We start from the raw sequence: 27129 nt of genomic DNA, 5'->3' as shown, positions 1-27129 counted from the left end.
CTTGACACTTTGCTGGCAGCAACGGGGAAAAAGCATACTTTCTTCTTTCAAATTAATCTTCTAATTATTCATTCACCAAGAAACGGATATTTTGACAACAAGGATGTCTGAGTGCCAGTTGGAGCATTTTGTTTAAGGGCAAGATCCATGAGCTGGACGTCCCTGGTTTATTTAGGGACCAGCTGAGCCATGAACTCTCTGGGATGACCCTTGGTCATCCATCATCAGGCCTCATCTGCAATATGGCAACCTAGTCCACCTTACTCGGGACTTCTCCGGGTGACCTGTTTATTGAGCATTCCTTCTGATTTTCTTGCAGAAAGCTTATGCAGACTGTCATCAACTGGCTGGTTGTAGAGGAGTAGCGGGAGGAACCATCTGGGGAGCCCCCGAGGGAATTCCCAGGGTACTGGCACCAACTCCAGGGGGGCCTGGAACCTACAATATTTTTACTGTGGGTGCCCAGCCAATGGCCCTGCCCCTGCCATGTGCCGCTGCCACATGCCACCCGCTGCTGTCAAGCATATGCTTCCTAATATTTATAGTTTCAGCCCAATGTAAAGCATTTCTGTATGTTCTCTTCACTAATATACAGTGGTACCTCTGGTTGTGAACAGGATCCGTTCCGGAGTCCCGTTCACAACACGAACAGAACGCAACCCGTGTCTGTGCATGCACGGGTCGTGATTCACCACATCTGCGCATGCGCGTGACATCATTTTGAGTGTCTGTGCATGCACGAGCGACAAAACCCGGAAGTAACCCTTTCCAGTACTTCCGGGTTTCCGCGGGACGCAGCCTGAAAAGATTTAACCTGAAGCAAATGTAACAAGAGGTATGACTGTATGCACATTTATGCACACTTTACCCTAGCGTATGCGTTTTTGTACACATTACTTGGCTAGAGAACTGCATTGCAAAATTCAGAGATGTGTGGATTTTGAAAGATGCCCATGTTTAAGTGTGCATATTGTTTTGGAAAGCGTAACTCAGGTAGAGCCAGGGTTTTTGATCAGCCGGAACACACCAGAACATGGTTCCAGCACATTTCCCCAGCTATGCCTCTGGCTCATGAGAAGATTCTCCCTGGAGCACAAAGAGGACATCCTCTGTGGGCTCTGGAGAGGGTCTACTCATGAGCCAGAGGTGCAGCGGGGCTTTAATGAGGCTCTTCAGCTTCCCGGGCTAATAGCTGAGGTGTGGGAAGAAGTCTTCCCTGCGCATCAGCCCTGCGAGCTGCTCTGCCTCTTTGGCTTGCCTACGCAAGCAGGAGGAACCAGGCAGTTTGCAGACCTGATGCTCAGGGAAGTCTTCTTCCTCATTCATTAGCTCTGTCCAACCACAGAGCAGCCCTCCTTCTTCCACTGGCGGAGAAGCAGGAGGGACAGGGCAGCGTTCCTGCACCATTTTTCTAGGGAACAAAGCACCTTTAAATGCCAGCTGGATCTAATTTCTTCCCCACCCTAGTCTTGGGGCCTCATAGGCTTCTTTCACATGGAGAATGTGCAGAAGTTCATTGGTGGGGCCAGGCCTAGACTGCAGATCCTATAGACTTCCCTCACAAGTTCCTCCACACAGAGGGGGGCCTGGCTTAATGGGGATTTCTTCTCTTCCATTGAGAATCTATCCGCATGTATGTCTGCACTCCTGTAGACATTTCAAAAGACGATTGGAATAAAAATGTTGAAAAGCAAGACTCTTTCTTAATAATCCTCCTCCACAATTAAACTCTCTAGCCAGAAACTTGGGGAAATGTCAATCGAGAAAGGAAACCTTTTTACTTCTAAGTAACTATCTGTATTTAGCATTCAAGGTAATGTTTGTAATTTCTGGTAATATATCCCATGGGTATATAATTGGCTTTTCTCTCAACCCCGAGAGATGATTCATTTCACTTCAGTGCAAAGTTATTTTCTTCGTGTTCGGAACTAAGAGGTATAAAAGTTTGGTGACAAGCAGGTTATTTTAAAAAGACAATGCAGCTAGAACAAGAAGCAATTGTGTACTAGACAGGTTTTCTAGTCAAAATGAACTGCATTCTTGGAGATGGGAGGCAGGAATCAAGCTTTGGGTTTTGTTTTTGTTTTTTTAATTCAGAAAAAGCTTTAAAGAAGGTGGAGTCAGAGACAGAAGAATGAAATTCCTATTTAAATATGCATTTTAACCTATATTCTCAGAAAATTAGCATTTCTGAAGTATTTTCTCAGAAAACATGCATATTCTAAATGCATATAGTGTCCCAAATCAGCATTTTGTCCAGATCAGCATTACCCCCATCTCCTATTTTAATTGTTAAATTGTTACACTGTTTTAATAGACTTGTCTTATCATAAACCTTAGTTGCGAATGTTTATTTTAATGTTTCAACTGAATTGTTTTATTTGTGTTCTTATTATGCATCTTTCTATTTCTATTTCTATTTTTTTGTAGCTGCTTTTATACTTGTCACCCACTTAGAAGCCACTCTGGCAGTTGTGGCGTATTAATTAATTGGTTGCACCCCTCTCTCTTGTTTCTTACACACTGAGCCAAGAACTGCACCTTACAGGAAGAACATAGGATGCTGCTTTATATTGAGTCCACCTAGCTCAGCTTTGTCTACATTGACTGACAGGAGCTCACCAGGGTTTCAGGTAGAAGTCTCTCCAAGTTGTACCTGGAGGTGCCAAGGGAGATACCTGGGAATTTCTGCATGCAGAGCAAATGCTCTACCACTGAGCTACAGTCCTTATTCCCCCAAATTTAGAGAAATGTGAGATCCAAATGATAACTGTGTTGTCATTTAGACATCAGTCCAAGAGCTGCTGATCAGATGTGTTTGCACTGGAATCCACAAAGAGCAGGACGCGGGTGGCGCTGTGGGTTAAACCACAGAGCCTAGGGCTTGCCGATTGGAAGGTCGGCAGTTCAAATCCCCACGACGGGGTGAGCTCCCGTTGCTCAGTCTCTGCTCCTGCCAACCCAGCAGTTCGAAAGCAAGTCAAAGTGAAAGTAGATAAATAGGTACTGCTCCAGCGGGAAGGTAAACGGCATTTCTGAGCGCTGCTCTGGTTCACCAAAAGCTGCTTAGTCATGCTGGACACATGACCCAGAAGCTGTACGCCGCTCCCTCGGCCAGTAAAGCGAGATAAGCACCGCAACCCCAGAGTTGTCCGTGACTGGACCTAATGGTCAGGGCTCCCTTTACCTTTACCACAAAGAGCAAATTGCTCAAGCATTCCAACCTCAAAGTACCCATTGATGGGGGACAACAACAGGAGAGAGTTATTGCCTTTATGCCCTACTCCTGGGCTTCCCAAATGCCTCCGCTTTGCTCCTGTGGGAAATAGGATCCAGCAGGGCTCTTCCGTTGTTCTCAGGAAGACTGAACTAGAAATTTCACTGAATGTTCAGATGCTGCCAAAAGTGGCAAAACCACCACAATGACTAAACTATTCTCTTGTCCATGCCTAGCCTAAAGCACTCAGTGTTCGCAAGCAGTTTCTCATCCAAGTACCAATCAGGCCTGATCTGACTTAGCTTCTAAGATCAGACATGTTCAGGATGTTATGGCTTGCAGGAGTTTGGTACATCCAGTTTTAACAGCCAGGCAAGTAAACCCTGCTTGTCTTTCAAGGTAATATGCCAGTGCTTTTGTTACAGGTCCTCCAAGTTTCTCATTCCAAGTTACTGCTGGAACGAAATAGCATGCAGAATATTATTTTACCAGAAACATTATGTATACCACCATTCTGGGAAATTAAGGTACATGCAGTGCTTTGCAAGCTTCTTACAGGTCAAGTGGACCCATAATTCCTACATTTCCCTGGGCGTATTCTAGCATTAAACTGGGACAAATGGACCTAGTCTTCATGCACATGCAAACTAAAATGCTTTTTTATGGCTTTTGAGTGCTTCTTTTATACTCATAATATTTTTTCTAGCAAGCTTTCAAGGGACAAGAAAAACCCATAATGAGAAGCTATGGTCTGGATGTTGCCGAACGATTTGTACTGCACACGCTCTCATTAATTTACCTTTAGGCTCACAGAACGGGCGCTTTGCATATGGGAAAAGAAAACATGCTTGCCAAGTATTTTAACTGGGGGTGGTGGGGAGACAAAGTCTATTTCACTTTGCTAGTGCATGTAAATACTTTCCTCTTTCAGCCAACAGATACACATCGGAAATCTTTTACTATATGCTTCAAGAGTATTTTCAACAAGAATTTAACCATAAGGCATAGGAGAAGTAAGGATTTGTATAGACAGTTCTATCACACACACACCCCATGTCTGAATTCCTTTTAGGAGGCATTTGTGAGCAACTCTAATCTTTATGCATCTGCAATGTTACTAAAATGTTCTTAGTTCATATAGTCCTTTTGCAGTTTCTTGATGGATACTATCCATATTCCCACTATAGCAGGGGTGATGTGGTGCAGAAAGAATGAAGATACATCACAATTAGTTCCTTTTCCTGTGACATCTTTGGTTTTCAAGCATGGTTGAATACTTTAAACTGGGAAGCTACATTTTTAATGAAGTACACATTTTTTTATAGCCAGCATTAAGTACTTTTAAGTCCCATTGATCTGAATTGGAGAGAGTTAGACATATGCTTAAATCTTCCATTGACTTAGAGGTACTTAATTTGAGACACATTTTGCCTTTTGCCTTATATTTAAAAACTTAAATATAATACATTTAGTTACAGATAGGTAGCCGTGTTGGTCTGCCATAGTCAAAACAAAAAAAATTCCTTCCAGTAGCACCTTAAAGACCAACTAAGTTAGTTCTTGGTATGAGCTTTCGTGTGCATGCACACTTCTTCAGATACACAGATGTGTATCTGAAGAAGTGTGCATGCACACGAAAGCTCATACCAAGAACTAACTTAGTTGGTCTTTAAGGTGCTACTGGAAGGAATTTTTTTTGTTATAATACATTTAGGATACACTTGGGGAAATATCTGGATATATGGTAACCATTTCCTGCTCTATAGTAATTTTAAGGGGATATGGTTACAATATAATGATTTGATATTTTGGGTGGCGCTGTGAGTTAAACCACAGAGCCTAGGTCTTGCTGATCAGAAGGTCGGCGGTTCGAATCCCCGTGACGGGGTGAGCTCCCGTTGCTCGGTCCCAGCTCCTGCCAACCTAGCAGTTCGAAAGCACGTCAAAGTGCAAGTAGATAAATAGGTACCAGTCCAGCGGGAAGGTAAACGGCGTTTCCGTGTGCTGCTCTGGTTCGCCAGAAGCAGCTTAGTCATGCTGGCTACATGACCCGGAAGCTGTATGCCGGCTCCCTTGGCCAGTAAAGTGAGATGAGCGCTGCAACCCCAGAGTTGGTCATGACTGGACCTGGTCAGGGGTCCCTTTACCTTTTTTTAGTTGACATATTGTTTAAAGTTCCTGGCACTTATAATCCTTTATGCTGCAAAAGTAGAGAGGAAAGAAAACGTTTCTATCATCTATAGCAGTGATGGCCAAACTTGGCTCTCCAGCTGTTTTTGGACTACAACTCCCATCATCCCTAGCTAACAGGACCAGTGGTTAGGGATGATGGGAATTGTAGACCCAAAACAGCTGGAGGGCTGAGTTTGGCCATCACTGATCTATAGTGAACTTGGCCATTCGTGCAATTTGCAGTATTGATGGAATATTGTACAAATTTGTACAATATTTGAAGCTTTTGATTATTTTTTTTTATACATGAGAACCACGCACAGGAGTTAGCTAGACTTGCCAACCTACATAAGTTGCCAACAGCAACTATCATATGAAGAATATATTCCAAATATTGAAGAATGAAGACCTAGAGAAGGACTGTGTCTCAGTAACATAACACATGCATTGAATGGAAAAGATCTCAAGTTCAAACCACATCATTTTCATGTAGTGCTGGGAAAACCTCCATCTGTAACTTCAGAGAGCAACTGCCACTGTTGACAGTACTGAGCTAAATGACCTGACTTGGTATAAGGCAGCTCCCTATGTTCCTAAGTTATTAGGCCTCTTCTGCAATAGAAAAAGGGGTAAATAAAATATTTGCATGCACAATTATGGCCAAATTGAGTCATTATGTAAGAACTAATGACAACCATGGGGCTCCCTTAGAAGAGTTTCCAGAACTTTTCATGTGGTCCAGAATACAGCTGCAAAAATCTTGGTGGGCTCACTTCCGTGGGACCAATTTCCATGGTTGCCCATTTGCTTCTAAGCACAATTCACACTGCTAATGATATTCTTTTAAAAGCCCTAAACAGCTTAGGTCATTAGAATATCTTAGGGATGACTTCCCATTCTATCCTGCCTGCTCCCAAACATCAGGAGGAGTGGCCTTTTTATGAGTCCCACCAAGTGTTGAGGCATGGCTGGGGTGAGACAAGAGCAAGGGGCTTCTCAGATTATGGAGCATCTTGCTACTTCCAGCACTGTTTATTCCTAAGCCCCTTTCATGACTGAATCAAAGAAAGCACCACATGATCACCAGGAGCTGGGACACATTGATGACAACACACCCCTAACATCCACACATGTGAGAAGCTCAGACTGTCCACGCCCTTGTTAGCCGCCCCATGCCCACTAATCACAAGGAAGTTCTAGAGAGTGCAATGGTGCACTTCAGGTCTTCACCTGGTGCCTACGAAGCCTCTGAGCTCCCCACTCACTGTCCCCTTAGTCATGATGAGTTCTGTTACCTTTTCCTCCCTTGAAAATGCATAGAGTTGAAAGAGGAAGTGAGACGAGTGACCTTCTTTCCCACTTCCTCTTTCAAATGAATTCTACCGGATACAAGTTTTACTGAGCTCTCTTTGAAAAACAAAGTGACACATCTGTCTGCATCTTTACTCTCTTGGGCAAGGATGGGTGATCTGAGGGAGTGAGGAGAAAAGTGACCAGAAATCCTCATCACTCAAAAATCCAAATGTGGCTTTCAAAGTTTGGTGACACCTAATTAGGAATTCTCCACTGCTTGCATTACAAAAAAATGCAAGAAAAGAGTGTGTGCGTGTATACATGCATTTCTTTTTTTACAAAATTCCAATAAAAGGTTCTTTCAGTTCACTTCTCTCCCCCCCCCCCCACTGTCCATGTTACTGTAATATATGCAAATCACATCAAAGTTGCTTTTCAGATGGAAAGAATATAAAAACCATTCCTGCTTATTGGGACAAAACCATATGACAAATAAATCATCATTAGGCTTAAACTATTTGTTGAGCCAACTGCTGAGCTTCGGAATATTTTAAGACTGTCTCAAAAAACGTGGAAGCACACCTATCTGCTGTGCCCCAGTCCCTGAAAATAAAGTGGATTTTTTAAGAGAGAGGAAGGAGGACGAGGAAGGAGGAAGAAAGAAAGAAAGAAAGAAAGAAAGAAAGAAAGAAAGAAAGAAAGAAAGAAAGAAAGAAAGATGTTACCTTGTTGAATAATGCCAGTAATCACTGCAAGGTAGACTTCTGGATCATGATTAGTGGTAATCAACGGATTGTGTGGGTCTATATTCAATATTTGATAGATAGTGTCTGAACTTTCAATTCCACAAAGCAAAACAACCACCCTTTCAGGAGGCTGAAGGATCTTGTCCAGAAAACGTCTTTTCTTTTTGTTCAGACAGTTAACAAGTCCACTTGAAAGGATCAGCAGTTTACATCTGTAAGATCCCAGGGATGGCAATCCCAGGGGGTGAATGGATGGAGATCCCATGTTGTAAAGCAAGATTCTGTCCTCTGATAAGAGATGCTTGAAAATTGTTTTTAAATACAGTGCCCATTCCTCTGCATCTTCTTCATGGATAATAACAAGACTGCTCTGTGCATTTTCTGAAGAAGAAAAAGAAAAAGATTTACAGATAAGTGTCACTTTATATCAGTGGCTAATAATTTCAGATGCGATTAGAGATTGGTTCACACAAGCCCAAACACATTACATTCATGAAGAAATTAGCATGAAACTAGCATGAAAAATTGCCATGTTTGGATCAGACCTGATATATCTATTGACATTGGTGATCTTTAGAAAATACCATACTGAGCCCAGGGGATTTTGCTGCCTATGGTGAAGGACAAAATGGCAGCTTCCAGTCCATGTACAACACCTAACTGGACTGGCAGTTGAATGTTACTGAGCAATGCTGGTAGCCTTCCAAAGTCTCTTGCTAAGCTTTCTTTCACCTGAGCAAGGACCTCCAAATTCACACTGAATTTCATTTAAGGCAAAATCCAGCAGCGATATATATATATATATATTCAGGGCAGACATACTATTAGCCACTCTAGTCTACCCCACTATGGTGCTATGGTGAGATATATTTTATTTCTGGTTAAATTATACTCATTATTTCTTAATTTGCATCTATATATTAGCACACACAAATTTCATATAAATCTCTGTTCTCTTTTTTGCTGATGCATTCTCCTTTTTGGGGGGAGTGGGATGTCAAACTGGCCACTGTGCTCAGAAGGTTGAGGCATCTGAAGGGCCTCATCCTCTTCAGTACAGGTGAACGTTCAGGCTCAGAATATTAAAAGGGAGGTGATTGCTGAAGCTCATGCATTAGCTTTCATTAAGCTTTTCCCAGGATCCTCTTTGCTCGCAGGCAGGAAGTGAGTTTCTCATTAAAAAATAATAATCAAATCTTAACTTTGGGTCTCCACAGTTCCACACCGGTTTGCAATTATTTTTAAAGTCCTCATGAAAATTCATCAGTGTTCCTGTGAAAATTTCTCCTAATGTACACATGCTTCCTTGCAATGATACCCACACGTATTGTATGCATTTTGTACACATTACATGGCTGGGGGAACTGCACTGTAAAATATGTACAAGTGTGAATTTCAAAAGATGCCTGTGTTTCAATTTGTATTGTTTGAAGAAGTATGAGTTAGGTAGATTCACCTTTAAATGTGACCTGAATTTATCTTTTCCCCCTATCCCTGTTCTAGCCTGACAAGATTCTAAAGCAGGACAGCTGCAATTGGAACTCCTCCTTAACGCAAGGCAGTGAGATTTTTCACAATAAACTGAAAATGAACAATACTGTACAGACAAGAGTTAATCCTGAGTTCCTTCTCTGGACTGTACTTTTCCTGGGAAGTCTTGTGCTCCTTTCTTTATAGGTCTGCATATAAACATGTTTTTTTTTAAATAATCTCACGTTAAATTAAAGCAGACAGGCTTCACATTTATTTATTTTTGGGAGCTTGGCTGCATTGTGTGGAGGTAAAATGAAGTGACATGTGAAGCATAATCTTACCTGTGACATGGCTACTGTAGAGAATAAGAGCCTATTAGCTGCACTAGGTCTATTGATCATTAACAATGTGTTGCATGGCACAATGTGACACAACAATGAATATAGGTAGTTCAATTGCTCCAGGCTTATTTCTGCAGGAAGCATAATAGGACTGTGCTCCCACAGCAATTGTCACACTGTAACGCAGCTGGAGACAGCGAAGAAAAACAGCCCAAAGCCATGTTTTGTAAAGGTTTTTTTAAAAAGAAAATGAAAAAGAGGGCATGAAATGCACCCTGCTCTCAACTACAATACTGTCATTTTACTTGGTTACTGGTGGTAGAATTCTACTAGAATTGTCATATAGCTAGTTCAGATTCATGCCACATAATTAACTGCAACTATAATATAATAGGACATATTTACACATTATTGTGGGTAGTAACATGCACTAGCCTAGGCATGTCTACTCAGAGGTAAGTCCTAATGAGTTTAACAGGGCTTACTCCTAGGTAAGCATGTCTGAAATTCCACACACCAGCTTTTCAAAACCTCATGCCATCCAGATCTTTAGGACTGCCAATCTCATCAACCCTGACCATTGGCCATGCTGGCTGAGGCAGATGGGAGTCCACAAGAGGGCACAAGATTGGGGAACACCGACTTAAGCCCCACTGAACACAGGAATATAGGAAGCTGTCTTAAACCCATCAGAGAATTGGTCCATCTAACTCAATATTGTCTGCCCAATGGGTATTGGCTCTCTAGGATTTCAGACAGGAGACCTACCTAAAGATTCCAGGTACTGAACAAAGGATCATCTACCATTGTTTGAATTACAGGAGACAGGCAAAGGAGGATCAGCCCAAGCTTTTGTGATGGCCCATTAACTAGAGTTTTTGAAGGCTAAAGAGGGCTAAAAAATGGGGAAGGGTAGACAATGGATTTCAGTAATGGTCCCCTAATTCTTCCTTTGTAGTTTTAGCACTGACCTCTACATGCTGCTGCTGCAGTAACAGGCAACTCCTGCATTTCATGTATAAAATGTAAGTTAAGGGGAATGTTGCCCTCTTAAAACTTAATAGAACCTATCACACTTTGACAAAATTAAGCTATGCTTCACCTGTTTTGTACTTGGAAGCCCTGTGGAATAAAAATGTATTATTAGTTCTGCAATGAGGAACAAGAGGCAATTGTGTGCTGTCATCCAGAGCATAATAGGAGGTTTCTGACAAGGTAAAGCATTCTCTAGGTTACTGGTGCGCGGCCACCCATAAAGGTGTAATATAACAGAACCACCAAATGTGGCATCTAACCATTGCTCAGAAAGAAATATTGATTCTGTGACGTTGAGGAAATACATGAGCATTTTCTTTTGTGATATATGCAGGGGATAGAGGAGGGGATGGGAGCAGGCAGGCAGCTAGGGACGGGCCACAAATTCAATGTAGGTTGCATTTAAAAGCAAACCTATCTTATTTGCACTTTCCAAAACAATACGCAAACTGAAACACAGCAGTCCTCCCAAACTGGCACTTCTCCAAATTTTGCAATGCGATTCTCCAGCCAAGTAATATGTACAAAAAAACTGTGCTCTACCATGATGCTATAGGCAATAATGTGCATATATCACCAAATATAATATACAGAACGCATCATATTGGAAGCAATTACTTTGCAAAAATGTGTACGTTGGACAAAGTTGCATACAAAAATATGCACATGGTGAAATTTCATGAGGGCTCTCTTTAAAAAGACAACAAACTTTTGCAAACTGAAGTGGAAATGTGGAAGACCGTTCTTAAGATTGGAGGAACAAAAAACTGAGATAAGCCAAAATCCACAGACTCACCCATCCTTATGCTCTACCATGATGCTATAGGCATTTCTCCCATGCATTAAAAAGTCTATAAACTCAATCACCCATGTTTTTATAAGATTAAAGAAAGAATTTCCCAACATAAGAACACAGCAGTCTTGGCTCCAGAAAGCAGTGTTCTCCAGCCAGCACCTTGCTTGATTACTAAGAGCACTCTGAAGTTTTATAAGCAGCCTTTAATCATCTTCCTTTCCATTAGTGGCACATTTCTTTGAAGCCATATGACTTAGACCCCCCCACCCACATCATTTCCCATTATCCGAGAGCGCTGCTAAAGTGCTTTGGGTTATTCTACCCATACCCTAAATTGATTTCGGTTTTGCTTTATGAATTTGCCATCTAACAGTCCACCAGCCTAGAGATGCTAGAAGCATACATGTGTTTACTTTTTGGATGAAAAATAGTGTTGAGAAGTAAGGTTGTTTCCCCTCCTCCTTAGATAGTGTGCAGTTCCTGGTTCTCAGCCAGAGAGAATATGCAAGATGAATAGAAAAGAAAAGTAACTCGATTAATATTGCCTTTTCCTGTTAGTCTGGTTGAAAGAGGTGCAGATGGACACATTCACTTCCAAGCATCCAGTGGTTGCTTTCCATATCATAGAACCACAGAATTGTTGGAAGAGACCCTGAAGTTCAACTAGTCCAACCCCCTGCAATGCAGGAATCTTTTGCTCAACATGTGGCTCAAACCTACAACCCTGAGATTAACAGTCTCATGCTCTACCAACTGAGCCATTCCATATCTGGGGAAAGTGCTATAGTTTAGTGGTAGAACATCAGCTTTTCATGCAGAAGGTCTCTGGTGCAGTCCTGGGCATCAAGCCAGTTTACGGCAGCCATGGAAATGGTAAATTCCATGATAAGTGGTATTAAGAAGACTTTTTCTACAACCCATTTTCTGATAGCAACTGAGGGTGAGTCAATGAAAGATGCAGGAGAAGGCATGAGATCCTTATGGTACCATTCACCAAAGTCTCAAGTCTAATTCACACTTGCATGCTCACTCGATTATCATTACTTCACAACCATCACTTGTGTATTGCAACATCAAGTGACAGCTTCTCTGTATGAATGGAGCATCACAGATAGAGCAATACAGACAGAAAGTTCACAGTGGAACCCATATTATTCATATAGTCACTAGTTTGGGGACCACCTCCCTCGCTTCTTGTGTGGCCCATTAACCTTCAACAGTTGTCCCTTATCATAAGACATGCTGCTTGTTAGATTATCTCACAAATGGTAGCACTATCATCCCTTCTCCATTTTCAAGGATCTAGAAAACAAATGTGGTGATTTCAAAGTGACTTTAACACTGATCAATTGTGGTATGGAGAGGGAACCCTATTACCCACCAAATAGCTAAAGAACAGGCTATGCAGCCAACAGTCATCAATACTGGGTGGAAGGGAACAGCTCGAAAGGACTACTAAGTGCACTCTGATACACTCTACAAAGTGTAATAATTCATGTGCATTGTGTCCTTGGGATTTTCTGCCTGGCATGCTTCCTGTGTGTATTTTCAACAAGTAGGTTTTGACTTTGTGGACTAGGAAATAGAATTGGAGTCAGCTTAGGACTTGGTTCCACATTGTCAGTGCTGAAGGCCCGGCTTTAAATCTGGGACAAAAAGAGTTTGTGTGAATTTCAGTAGGTGCTGGGTGTGTGTGTGCATCTTGGACCGGAGTTTCTAGTTGCTTCCACCATTCACACACTGCTTACCCATGAACCTTATAGACAGTGCTCTGAATACAACATGTTTCCAACATATATATTTAGGCAGGAGCAACCTGCCAGACCATCTAGTCGGCTGACCCCAAGGCCAATCTGTGTCCACCTGGACACAGTTCTCGCCTCAGAGCTTGCTACTCTCAGAAATTTGGCCCTATCATTAGGCAGAGTGAGGTGACTGCCTGAGCTGACATTTCTGGGAGCACAGAATGGACAAGACACTCTGCGCCCCCCTCCTAAGCTAACATGCTACTTTCGGGTGCAGTGGAGATACCAATGCTAGTTTTGAAGCTGCTAGTCTGGTCAGTTTTTGTACATGGAATTGGGGAGGCACCCTTCTGCCTGCGCCTTAGACAGCAAAATGCCTTGGTGCAGCCCTGCAAAGTAAAGGTCAAATGACGTGCGGTTTCAAATATGTATTTGTCATTATCTTGCATTAGTATTAATACAAACTGTAGACATTATTTTCACCAGGACTGCAGTGCACATGAAAAATAAGTTTAGCCATTTCTCCGCCACTGCAATCCCAATGAAAATCCATTCATGTGGCAATCAGCGTTAGGGGAAAAGTTCCCACTGGAAGTAATTTGAGTTTTGTCTCTAATGCTAATTGCCACTAGACTGGGGGAGGGGGGGAGATTTAAATTTGGATCATGCCTAGGGAAGGAAGGGTTAAACTGCTGCTTCAGTTTAGATTAGATTTGTTTGGGCAGTATTCAACCAATGTGTCCATCAACACAAGCATGTACGCTTACACAACAGGACTTTCCCTTTTCTCCTCCCCACACATGCCACTGTGCCCTCCCCAATCCTACTCCAGAGAGACAGGGGAACCCCTAAAACAGATTTAGGGAGCATGGGGAGGACAGAAGAATACTATTTTGTGGCACAAGCTGGAATTCTTACGTCCATGGCACTTTCATATAAACTTCTACACTGGATACAAGACTTTATTTGTATCTAGTAAGTCCATCATCATGTTTAACAGTGTGAAGGCTCCATTTAAATTGCCTTGGAACATTCACATTCAATATTTTAAAGCTCTGGCAACATGTTCGCACACTATACATTTTATATAACATGTAGGCAGAATCACAGAGTTGGAAGGGATGTCAAGGGTCATCTAGTCCAACCCTCTACAATGCAGGAATCTTCTGCCCAACATGGGGCTCAAACACACAACTTTGAGATTTAGCATCTCATGCTCTACTGACTGAGCTATTTTGACCTTTAATGTTTCATGCGATTCCATGATTTCTGCCATGGATCTTAATCCCTACCCATTTACATTAAAATAATAAACTTTTAATAGGTGTTGGCTTGACCATATCAATTTCTTCCATCAGTTAATTACTTTTGGAAGATCAAATTGCATATAAAGGCAGACATCTCCCTATTTGATTTGATTTTCCACACTTGCAGAAACTTTCCTGTTAGATCTGCACAAGAATGATAATGAAAACTGCAAACTCTTCCCTGATTAAATTAAATCAAAATTTAAGTACAACCAGAAGGCTAGTCTTGAGGACTACTCTCTCCCTGCTTCGTAATGTAGCCAATGAGAGGGAAGGGCAGGTCTAGATGAATTCTAGATGAAGTTGTTAACACCTTTCAAAATTAGGTCTCCTGCTTGGTTTGATTTTGTTTATTAAGCCACTATTTTCCTTTAAACAGAGGATGGCAGTGCAATGAGAAGAAAAATTTCTGACATGCTAAAGGCAGAAAGAGAGTTGCAGAGGCTAATCTTATGAAAGTGATACTGACTTAGCTCACTGCCACTATGATTGCATCCCAGCACCAATGGCACACGTCCATCAAGTGGGACTTGAGATTGGCCCGAACGAGGCATGTTCATCCCACAATCTGTTTTGCATTGCTGCTGTTGCTGCTGCTGTAACTGCTGTTGTAACTAGTGCCCAGTGGGTGAGTGAGCCAGATTAGGACCAGGGCCAGTTCAAGGTGCTCACATTGGTGTTTAACATCCTAAATGCCTTAGGCTCCAAATAGCTGAAAGACTGCCTCCATTCTGATTTAGGGGCTCTCTTGGTAGTTCCACCACCCTCAGAAGTGCAACAAATTGCAATTCAGGAGAAGGCTTTCTCTGTGGCAGCTGCTAAAGTGTGGAAATCCCAAACAGGGACGCTCAGCACTATCATTGCTCAACTTCTGGTGTATGCTAACAACATCTCTCTCGACCACGGCCTATGAAAGTTAAGGTCAAATATTAGGTCAAATTAGGTCCAAAGCTGTGTGCATGCACACATAGAGGCAAACCATCTCATGCAAGTAGGAGCAGAGCAGTAGAGAACAGCCAGCAGCAGGGAAGCAGTTCACAGTTTGGATGCTTTATTGTTGTTGTTGTTGTTGTTGTTGTTGTTGTTGTTGTTGTTGTTAAGAATTAGTTCTTATTTGGTTTTACAAGTGTAGAGTTACAATACAAAATACATATCCATATTTAGAGATTTCTCCGAATCTCTAGACTCCCCACCTACCCCTCCCTGGGTCCTGTTATGAGCCTTTTCAACTGCATATTATTTCATCATCCAAATTTTATATCTCTCCATTTTGTCCACAATATTTTCTGCATCACAAGTGTTATTACAATCCTGCTAATGTTTTCATCTTCTTACAGTGGTCTCTCAAGTAAATTATAAATTTTCCTCATTCTTTATTGAAGTTTTGGTCTTCTTGGTTCCTGAGTTTTCCCGCACAGTTTGGATGCTTTAAATGAACATAGCAAAGCACAAATACAAATGATATAACCACACATGTACCACTACTACCCAGTAGAGACTGATCTACAGTGGTGCCCCGCAAGACGAATGCCTCGCAAGACGAAAAACTCGCTAGACGAAAGGGTTTTCCGTTTTTTGAGCTGCTTCGCAAGACGAATTTCCCTATGGGCTTGCTTCGCAAGACGAAAACGTCTTGCAAGTTTGTTTCCTTTTTCTTAACACCATTAATACAGTTGCGACTTGACTTTGAGGAGCAACTCATAGAACGCAGTGTACATAGTAGCCTTTTTTGAGGTTTTTAAAGACTTTGGTGATTTTTGAAGCTTTTCCAAAACTTCTTTTGCAGCCATTTAGTAAGTTAAGCTTTTAAAACTTTTTTGGGGGGGTTGGATTTTGGGTTGGGGTGTTTGGAATTCAAGGACTTGGTGTTGGGGAGGGGTTTGCAAGAATCTGGAAGCTTGTGTGTTTTTTTCTGCATTTTTATGATTTTCTGTGACCATTGGGCCACTCTGCTGTTTTTTTTACAAAAAATTCTGGATTTGAATTTCTGTGTGCTGGGTGGCTGGGGGAACAGTTGGGGAGGGGTTTGCAAGAATCTGGAAGCTTGTGATTTCCCCCCCTGCATTTTTATGATTTTCTGTGACCATTGGGCCACTCTGCTGTTTTTTTAAAAAAATTCTGGGTTTGAATTTTGAAATGCTCTTTACAGTATGTGTGACTTTAAAGAGCACTTAATAAACTCTTGTTGTACCAAATTTGGCTTTGTTTGGACTTTTTTTGACCATAGGAACGCATTAATTGATTTTCAATGCATTCCTATGGGATTTCGTGCTTCGCAAGACGAAAAATTCGCTAGACGAAAAAATTCGTGGAACGAATTAATTTCGTCTTGCGAGGCACCACTGTATTAGGGCAAATGTGTCACAGCCCACCAACCTCTGCCTGCCTCCAGACAGCATCCAACTATTTGCCTTCTTTCTTTCAAGCTGTTCAAGATGTGGCATTGGCTGTCAATTTCCTCTTCTTCCTTAGTCTCTGTTTCCCCTTGTAGGACACAGCAGGGAGGATGGGGACAAAACTTGAATTAATTGGTTCTGCCTGTCATTGGCTCTGGCTTCATCTGCTGCTGATTTCCCTGCATTCTACCTCTATAGTCCCAATGGGCACCAGCCGCCATTGCTACTACCACTGTAGTGCCCTTTCTGTATATTCAGTTCAGGGAAAAACAAAACTAACACCATGAGGCATCCAGGGATATTTCAGACCAGTATTACATTTATTGTGGCTTGCTAAGTGTGGCTCATCAGTACAATTGTATACTGAAATGTAGTTATAGTAGATATATTTTTGGCTGTATGAAAAACAACTTGCCTAAGATGGCAGCACAGAATCTGGATGGAAGCAGAGTGGCTCAGTCATTGAGATATATACAGTCGGTGGAAAGAAAGGGAAGAGAAACTGGTAACTTCTAGATAGTAAATTCTGGACTGTAAGATACTAAGTGCAATATTCCTTCTGGCCACAGTGATACAACTGAAGTTAGCACAGGCTGTTGCAAACTTTAGTTCCTAGACCTGTTCCAGGTAATGCTCATCTTCTGATTGATTTTAATCATCTTAACAGGAAACATTGTACTTATTTAGGTACTCTTCTGGTTTATCTTTGCTGGGTTCTAATTGTTTTCTGGCTTCTGCTTGAATCGTGAAGGTTACTGGGAAATGCTGATAATGAACTTGCCACTAGTCACATTTTTTTCCAGGTAAGATAGAATCCTTGTTTATGCTTTGGTATCCGTCCTAGCTTGTTTTTGTCATTTTCTCATCTTGACTGAAAACCACCTCTACCAATATAAATTCTTGTCATTGTCCAGTGATGCATTTGAGCAGTGTTCCTGGGCTTTAATTTATCTATGTTGTTCCACATTTGTAAATACTTTTGAAGGGACTTCAGCCACATCCTGTAAATGCAAAATGTAAATGCAAAGCATGAGTAGCCCCAGTACAGAAACTCACTGGTGTGGCACATTATGCAACATGCATACAACCCTATTGCTATCGCTTTCGGGAATTTATTGTCTCGAGGGTGAAGTAGATGGAAAAGATTGGATGATTGATTCCTACTATAGTTAGTCTGAAAAATCAGCAATAAATGAAGCAAATGCATAGACATATCCAAACTCTACTGAATGTACTCTTAGCAGAAAAGAATATTATTTCAAAGCTAACATATATAGCAGCTGCCTTGAATGCTTCCACAGAAAATATATTCTTCCCACTTCAGTCATTTCGAGTTGCAGCCGATGAATTCTAGTAAAAATTAGATTCAGTCTTTCTAAAATTGGTTAATCTTGATCTGTGAACAGAACTGGTTGAAAGCCTTCAGCAATAAGATTACAGAGCTACAAATGCAGAAAGCAAGTTTTTTATTAGAGACAGTGGGCCAGAACCTTGGTTTGAGTAAATCAGCAAACAAACATTTGTTATAATTATCGTTTCCACCACCTGAGAACCACTGACACGACTTTTTTATTTTTCTGTCATGAAAGCTTGAAACCAAGACAAATTTTCTGAAAGCAGCTACAAGAGAACAATTCAAACTCTGACACTTAGAGATAGCATTGGAAGCCCTATTTTCTTTGAGACTTTTTTTTTGTTTCTTTTATTGGTTGTGTCTTAATTTTAAACAGCTAGCTTCTTTTTTTTATTACATAATTATGACTTGGGGGGGGGCAAATGATTAGCCTGGTTTTAGAGATGAAATTGTGAATAACTTAGGGATTGAATCTGACTATCCCAATCCATTCCCACCATGACAACAAGTCATTAAGAGTTTAACAGACCAAGGGTTGCTCCTTAGCAAACACTGTAGCAGCTGGTTAATTAAAATCCTCTTTACATATCATACCCTCCAACATTTCTCTAATGAAAATAGGGACATCCCTTTCAATAATGATAATTTTACTATTTATACCTCACATGCATCTTACTGGGTAGCCCCAGCCATTCTGGGCAGCTTCCAACACATATAAAAGCATAATTCTTATTTTATTATTTTATTACTTATACACTGCCCATCTGGTTGGGTTTCCCCAGCCACATAATAAAACATTAAACATTTTAAAAAACTTTCTTATATAGGATTGCCTTCATATGGCTGGGGGGGGGCGTGTTGGATAATTCCATACCCTCCAACATTTCTCCAATGAAAACAGGGACATCCTAAGGAAAAGCATGACATTCCAGGATCAAATCAGAAACTGGAATGGCTTCTCTAAATCAGGGACATCCCTGGAAAATAGGGACACTTAGAGGGTCTGACATATGTGGGGCTACTGTAGAGCCAGCTATTCATGCAGTGAAACCACTGGATTTTCCAAGATGAAGCACGTAGAAAGGGGATAATTGTACAATTATTGGAAGCATGACATTATAGCTTGTGAATTTTAAGGAGACTATTTGCATTTATGATTATGAATTCTAAATCTTGTCTTGTATCAGATCTTTTCTGACATCAGACTTAGGTTCTAGGAAATTACAATGAGCAAACATAATTAAAATATTTCACAATGAGCATTCATAAGAAACTCCTATTCTCACAGAGCTACAGTTCTCTGAGTGGTTTAACAATCAATCCCTCTTCCCCGAGAGCTCTGGAAATTGTACCTCTCTAAGGTATATAGTAGTTTAATTGTATCTCAGAATACTAAACTTCTAATTTAAATGATTTTTTTGATGAAGAGATCAATTTTAGAAAGCTATTTGATAACTAATGTTGTTTCTCGTGTGCATTATTGAGGTCATTCTCTGGAACTCAGCCATATAATGAACATATCTATTCATTACACCCAGACAGGTAATCTACAGAAAATCAAAGCAGTAAATTGTGACTCTTAATAAGCACTGATAAAAGATTTCAAATCAGTCTGTGATCAGAGAGCTAAAGATATTGGGGCATTTCCATCCTCAGGCGTCTCAAACAATATATCTCTAATAGGGCTAATTTAAAAGCATGCATTGTGTTTCCTACTTCCAGTAACACAGAAAGTTGGAGGATGGCGACATCTCTATCTCTCCCTCCACACACACACACACACACATACACACACACACACACCAACCCACAGGAATTGACCTTCCTTTTGAGGTTAGAATGACACAGAACACAGAAGTCCTAAGATAAAATGTGCAGTGTTTGAAGTAAAGTAAGAATTTCTCACACATTTCCATATTCTTTCCGTTATTAATGCACAACCATTTTGAAACTGGGTTTATTATTCTCCCAAGAGAGCATAATTTTATTTTGTTTTATTGTGTTATTATTTTGTTTTCTAATTCACAACTTTTTAAAAAGAAAAATCACTTGTGCCTTGCATGATACAGTAAACACTGTAGACTTCAAATGGTAAATCTGAAAGGAGCCCTCTTCAGAACTTTGAACAGGTACAGGTTTAAGTCAGTGACTTCCATTCAGATAACTAGGGCAGTTTTTGCAGACAGAGGAGTGTGCATCTGATCTCCAGTGCTACATAGAAATGGCTGAGTTCATACAGTTGAGTTTTAGTTCCTGTTTCCACATAGCTGTTTCCAGTGCCTGCGTAATTCTTGGAATCTGGTCAAAGCAAGTGTGTGAATAGCATATGTTTCATCCCAACTCCAGTTTTACATAGAGCCAGAACGGAGAATACATCTCATTTCTGGTCCACTTGATGGAGTGGAGAAGGTGTACACAGCCCATCCAACAGTCCATGTCTGCTGACACCATCCCCAGGTGTACCTGTGGGAACGGAATGTCTGAATCGCCTAGGATTCACATAGGAACCACCTAGGAGAAAATGGCTGCTTGGAAATCAGCCGTGAGATTTTCATCTCTGTGTTGGCACAGTGCAGGTGGCATTTGAACACTCCATTTCCATGTTTGGAAATGCAAAGGCAGAGTTGGTGCATTGGGTGAAAAGGGAGGAGTAGTGTGTGCTCGCTTCCTTCCATACAATGGGCCAGATTGCAGGGAAAGTATAGCCCACATCTTGCACACACCTTGCTAAAGGTCTAATGTTCCTTTTGTGTTATGCAAGTACACAATGAGGTTGAGCCAAGGTTTCTAGCTGTACCCAGACCAGGATGGGAGCAACAATGGAGCTATGCAGCTACATGAATGGGAGTGACATTTTTTTACTACAACTCCCATCAGCCTCATCAGTGGATAGGGATGATGGGAATCATAGTCCAACAATGTCTGGAGAGTCATGGTTCTCCATTTATGCAGCATTCCAAAAGTTAGCATCCTGAGTTATTTCCTATCCCTGATTCAGGGCATGCTAAACACTCTGGACTTCTGTTTCAAGATGTAGATTAAAACAGTTAAACATCTGAATTTTAATTACCGACTTTTTAAAATTGTGACTATGTTTCTAGGTTGAAAAACAATACAAAACAAGGTAAGTCTGATGTCTGGCTGTTGCAATTATGACATTTATCTTCATGAAGGTGGTGAGAAGCAGTAACTCAAGTGTGGCATAACCATTAGTGAAGTATTCTGTCATTGCCTCTCATGTGAACTGAAGATGGATGTCATAAAAGATGAGTCATTATGTATGCTTTGGATTTATTTACAGAGCACATTCAGTTGTACCAAAATTACAGAGACAATTGAATGAACCAGGACTTGCTATTGAGTATGCAATCCATGTATAGGATTGCATTGTTAGGCTACAATCCTATACTCCAGGCATGGGCAGACTTCAGGCTTTCAGGATCTCCTTTGCTTATTTACTAGGTCCCTGGGGTCCATGTACCACACAGCCAAGTGCAAAATAGCCCTATGGCTGAACCACTAGTGTTTCCAAACCAGATGCCCTCTACTAGGGATGGTGGTGAGGATTTGATTCACTTCACAGTTGAAGGTGAATTTATAAAATCCACATTTTTCTGATACACATCTGTCTTTCAAAATTCACACATCCAAATTTTGCAGTGCAGTTCTCCAGCTAAAACTTCTGCAGATTTCATGTACCCAAACAGATATACTATAATATGCTATAATAATGCATATATTAGTGAAAATAACATACAAAACTGCATTAAAGTAGGGGAAATGACCTCATAAAAAGCTATATTGTGTATAATAGGAGAAATAGCAAAATGCATGTAGTAGGAGAAATTCACACAAAAATATTGACAAATTTTCGTGAGGACTTTGTTAGTAAGTAAATAAATTGCACTGATGTGGAAATGTGGAGGAGTGAATAATATAAGATTGAAAAAATAACGAATTGAAAGAAAACAAAATCAACATTTTCATCAATCCTAAGCCTTGCCATTGTCTTTTTGAACATTTACATTTGCATAAAATAAATATGCAGAGTATGGGACTGTGTGTTACTTATCCTTAGGAAAGCTATCAGTACAGGAAATCTTTAATTTGACACGTTCTCATAATTGCAACATGTAATAAAAAAATACTGGATGAAATTTGCTCCAGACTAGAGAGAAGCCATTGTTTTTTATAGAAATGGAAAATGATGTCATGGGGACATCATTGTCATGTAGGGGGTTTCAGAGGCTTCCCCAAAGATATGAGGGGATCATGGGCCCTGCCAGTGTCACATTTAGCATGCATCAGAAGGAGCTCTATGCATGTTTTGATACATCAGGGCAGATCTTAGATTTCTTATGGGCAATAATTCTACAAACACACGTTGGAACACCCCTACACAGAGTCCCCCCTCACATGTGCCAAATGTGTGGCAAGAAGAGGATGACCATAGTACCTGGAGGGACAGGCTTAGCTTGTGCAATCCCATGAGCCCTTGCATGCATTTCTTGAAGGTATTGAGAACCTATCTGAATATATTGCCTCTGATTAATGGACAGGGTTTCCCAGGTTTTCGAAGCTTTCAAAAATCCTCAAAAGCTATGAAGAGAAACGAGTGTGCCCATCCAAATCATAGGCAATGAGGCCTTTCCCACACAGTTTTTAAAGAGACATTGTCTCAGCCTTAGAAGTAAGTGAGAAAGGCAACTGTGTTTTGCATTCATGTGATGATTGCCTATTTCGAGTCTGGTGGCTGGACTGGACAGACTCAGCCCGGGGACAAATAACTCATTCTTCTGCACTATAAATGTGCAATAATACTCACTTTAGGTTAAAGTCACACTGTTATTCATTAATGCCAGTTATATTCATTTAGTTTAAGGAAACATTATAGCCATTTGTCCTTAGAGACTGCCTACTTAATGAAAGTATTCTCTTTTAAAAGCCTTCTGTTATAACTCTTTTGCTGAAAGGTTAATTCTGATGACTTCACTCCAGATAACTTTCAAGGATCCCTGTTGATAAAGGAGCCAAAGAGCCAAATTCTTGGGACAATGGCCTGGCACAAAGCCAAGGACAACGTTGCCTGCCCTATCATTCTGAGGCTTATGGAGAGGGTTTTAAAGTTAAATGTCTGAAGCATGATCAGTAAATAACTCCAACTAAAAGCCAAGGAATGTATATCTCCAATTTAAAGTGGGTGCTCGAGGGACAGTCAAAAAGCACAGGGCAAGTGTCACTTTCACATTTCAAAAAGTTGCCCTTGAGCTTCATTCGAGAGCCCTTAAAATGTGATCCTAGCCTCTTCAGTTCTTGAAGAAGAGTGCAGTGGGCACAGAACAGCAAGGAGATCTGCCAGTGAGCAACTTGCTCTGGTAATGCTTCAGACCAGACTAAAGTCTTTGATGCTTTGACATTGCGAACCCGCTCTCAGGCTCCACCTCTTTCAAAAAGTGGTAGGCCCAGCGGTGGAGGAAGCCTTTGGGGCACCTGGGGCAGCGTGCCCAGGGGCGGGGAGCGGCGCCCATAGGGTGTTGGAGATAAGCAGTGTCCAGTGCACAGCGGAATGATGAGAAATATGTGCCAACATGCTCTATACTACTTTATTTACAGTTCAAAGCTGGTAAGTTACAGAAAAACATTTTCCCTCTGCCGGAGCAGAGAAAGCGTCATCTCTCCTCAAAAGCACGGAGAGAATCACAAACTGAAACTGCAAAGAACAGTGAAAAACAGGAAACCAGTGTACGTCACATCCAGTCTCCATTCCCGTGAGAAACCCAACAGTACAGACTCTGTGGAATGTAAACAACCTGTCTCGTGACAAGCACTTTGCTGCACAGAGAAGAAAGCAGAAACCAACATAGGGATGGTACGGCCTGTGCCTTCCCTAGGGGTGCCACACGCCCCATGCCATCCCTATGGGACCCTTAGGGAGGGACAGGATGGGGTGCGCTGTGGGGCCTCAACCGCCCTACAGCTGGAGGGGAGGCAGCCAGCGAGCAGACAGTGCGGAGCCCGTGGGTTCTGAGATGTGTGGCTCATGTGTGCTACAGGCCCTGCAGTCAGTGCTGCCGGCCATTTTGTCACCCCCGTCGGGGTGGCACCCGGGGCGAACCACACCTCCACACATCCCTTCCTATGCCCCTGGGCAGGCCTCTGCCTTAGAGCCTAATGCTCTGTCATCTCTCCAGGAGCCCAATTGACCATTGGAATCTGGATCTTATTGACTGTGTGGGCTGAACCTACAGGCTACCGGATATTGAACAGAATTGCTAATTACAGAATGATGGAGATTCTTTTTCTATGGAGAATATCCAAATAATTGGCCTCCGCCACATGACTCAGTTTTTAAAATATCACTCTTGTGCAGCAGAAGAGCTGCTTATGGGAAAGCAGTTCCCTTGTGGCTACAGTGTCACTGAAAAGGTGCATCACATGAACATTTTTGAAACTGAAAGGATTCACATTTAGTAAGAATGCAAATTACTATGTCCTGAATTGTGGTTTTGAAAATGTGGAACACTGTGATAATTGTACTTTGGGGTGCTTGTACGCAAGACTGCCTTGCAATGTTTATTGTAGCACAGTCAAAATGGATACATGGGTGATATTATTATTATTAACCTGTCTTACCCACCCAGAGCGAATGTCAACCATTTAAAATGCAACACAAAAAAGTTCAAAGCAAACAACAATCACAAAAATTGAGTGTGTCCCATCAATATATATTTCAGGTGTCCAAGACACCATTTCACCTCCAGAGCAAAGAAGGGAAAGAGATGGCTTACTGCTAACAATCTAGCACAGTCTAATGCAGGTGTGAGGTCTCTTTGGCCTTAGGTTTTTCAAAAACCCTGGGAAAGGAAGATCTATTTAGCTGTCGCCACAACCTCTATGGAAGCCTTCAGCAAAAACTTGGTGCCCTCTAGAAGTTTTGGACAATGACTCCCATCTGCCCCAGCCAGCACAGTATGCTGGCTAGGGCTGCTGGGAGTTGTAGTCAAAAATATCGAGAGGAGACCAGTTTGTGAAGACTGCTCTGTGGTGCACAGAGAGCCCTAAATAGGCAAAATGGATCCTGTCAGAACTATTCACTAAGTGTCTGAGGAGCCAGCAAATCGGCCAAATCCCAGCTTAACATCAGCACCTTAATCATCTCTGTCCAATTCACTTCCATTCATTATTGCACTCATAGTGTCAAGAAAGTGGAAAATATTTGTATTTCTTCAAGTACTCTGAATTGACTGGTGATGGGTGAATCTGTTTCCTACCTGTGTCATTTTCAAAATTTTCACCCATCTTTTCATTCCTTCCATATCCACAACAATCTGCCATTTTGAAAAAGAACTCAAAATACCTTTTTAAAGTGTGTTTTAATATGTATTTAAGTGTGTGTGTGTTTTCTCTTAAGAATACATCTTTAAATACATATGTTTAAACTGCCAAAAAATGTGCAATCAGAAAAGGACTACAGTATTGGAAAATATCTGGCAGAGGTTATTATCTCTTGGCATCACAGCTGTCCCTTTTTTGTCCTTTCTCTTCCAATTTCTGTCTTTAATGTCATCGTCACCAGTGCATTTTCTTTGGAGGACCACTATGAGATTGGAGTGATGGATGAAGGGTCAGTGGTTTATTTATTTCCCAACTGCACCTTGACACCGCTTGTATTTCTAGTTGGGCACATACAGTAGGGGCAGCCGGTAGCTCTCAGGAAGCCAAATTATACCTCCAAACAGCATTAATCTAATGCCTTTATCACCATCAATCAATCAATCAATCAATCAATCTTTATTACTGTCCAGAGACCAAACAAATCATTACAAAACAATACACAACTCATACAGCCTACCTCCAGGTTAAACAAGCATTTTGTTTAGAATATAAGGATCATTTGTTCTTGCAACCACCAATAAAAACTTTGCCACTGCTAATGTTCTAGCATTTGTCCAGTCTTCCAGTAGGAACCTGACATAGTGAGCCTCTGATTTTCCCGGGGAAGGTACCAGCAAGGGTAGTATCTCCATCACTATTTTCCTTACTGGAAAGTCCAGAGGAGCATCCTCTCCCCACACCCCACCCCACCATGGAGCGAGGTTCAGGTACTTAGGGATGGAGGAGAAATTTGATTAAGTTCACATTTAAAGGGGAACTTAATTCACACTTTCTGAAACAAGATGCCAACCAAACACTGCCATGCTTTGAAATTTGCACTGCTGTTCTACAGCCACATAATGTGTACAAAAATGCACAAATGCATAAAACTAGTTTAAAGAGTGCACATAAATGCATACATTAGTAAAACTAATATTTAAAAATGCTTTATATTAGGTGAAATTGTGTATGTGTTGATTGGAAGAAATTCACACAAAAATGCTGGTGAATTTTCATAATCAAAATTCACAAATTGCTACATAAATGTAGATAACCGAATCTGAGATTGGGAGAATTAGAAATGGAGGGAATGGAAATTCATAAATATATCTATTCCTAGAAACCATGAAGAATAATAGTATCTGAAAAAGATTTTATTGGAAGCAAGTACCACTGAATTCAATGGGATTTACTTCCTAGTAAACATTGCCTCCCCTCCATCTCAATGCATAGGCTTATATTGCACTAGCAGCAGCACCCACCTGAATTTGCAGCCATTGTTGTCCCCGTGGTGGGTGAGACCTTATCCCTCCCTCTCTGAAGAGCAGGTGGAGGCAGAAGCAGACCCAGAGCAGCTCTGCCAAAGAAGATGCCTGGAAAGGCTTGCTATGAGGTTTCTCCACTAAGTACAGGGTACAGAAGCTGAACTGATGCAGCTCCTATCAACCGGTGCTTCACTTCCTGACTCCTCAAGGGGAAGTTTGCTTCACTGCAGAAGTGAATCACTCTCCAGAGAGCCTCACACACTGTTGGTTTGTTGGGCTTCCTCCCAACGCCCATATCAAGGATGTACAAATGTGTGTATTTGTGATAACCATCATTGCTGGCAGTTGGGTGGCACATTGTACGCCTCTTCAGCAAATCCTATGGCCAAGTTGGTGCCAAACGTATTGTTCTGCTTTCCTTTGGACCACTTCAAAGAGACCGAGAGGGGGATCTTGTTGCCTGCACAGCCCAGGACCTCCACGCACACAGGCTTGTACCCTGAGGAGGTCACTCTGGTGCTGTTAACACAGCGGTTTGCCTTCACCCCTGGAGTCACACTCCATTGTCTCTCGAGACAGATAGACAGATGCTAACAACAACTTCCATTAGCCCCA

At 41.5% G+C, this 27129-nt stretch overlaps 1 protein-coding gene across 1 annotated transcript in view; it reads right to left on the bottom strand.

Annotated features, from left to right (window-relative positions):
• Window positions 1–26684, bottom strand: part of BANK1 (B cell scaffold protein with ankyrin repeats 1) — a 172865-nt gene extending 146181 nt beyond the window's left edge. The window contains exons 1-2 of the mRNA XM_081924246.1: window positions 26512–26684; window positions 7408–7809 (exon numbers count right to left, since the gene is read on the bottom strand). Coding sequence (XP_081780372.1) covers window positions 7408–7809; window positions 26512–26527 — 418 coding nt within the window. The 5' untranslated portion in view covers window positions 26528–26684. The remainder of the gene's footprint in view (window positions 1–7407; window positions 7810–26511) is intronic.
• Window positions 26685–27129: the final 445 nt, after the last annotated feature.

This window comes from Podarcis melisellensis (genome assembly GCF_964234715.1).
Source record: "Podarcis melisellensis genome assembly, chromosome: 9".
NCBI classification, from domain to species: domain Eukaryota; kingdom Metazoa; phylum Chordata; class Lepidosauria; order Squamata; family Lacertidae; genus Podarcis; species Podarcis melisellensis.
The sequence above is the reverse complement of the archived record's forward strand: the minus strand, read 5'-3'. Positions and strand labels throughout refer to the sequence as shown.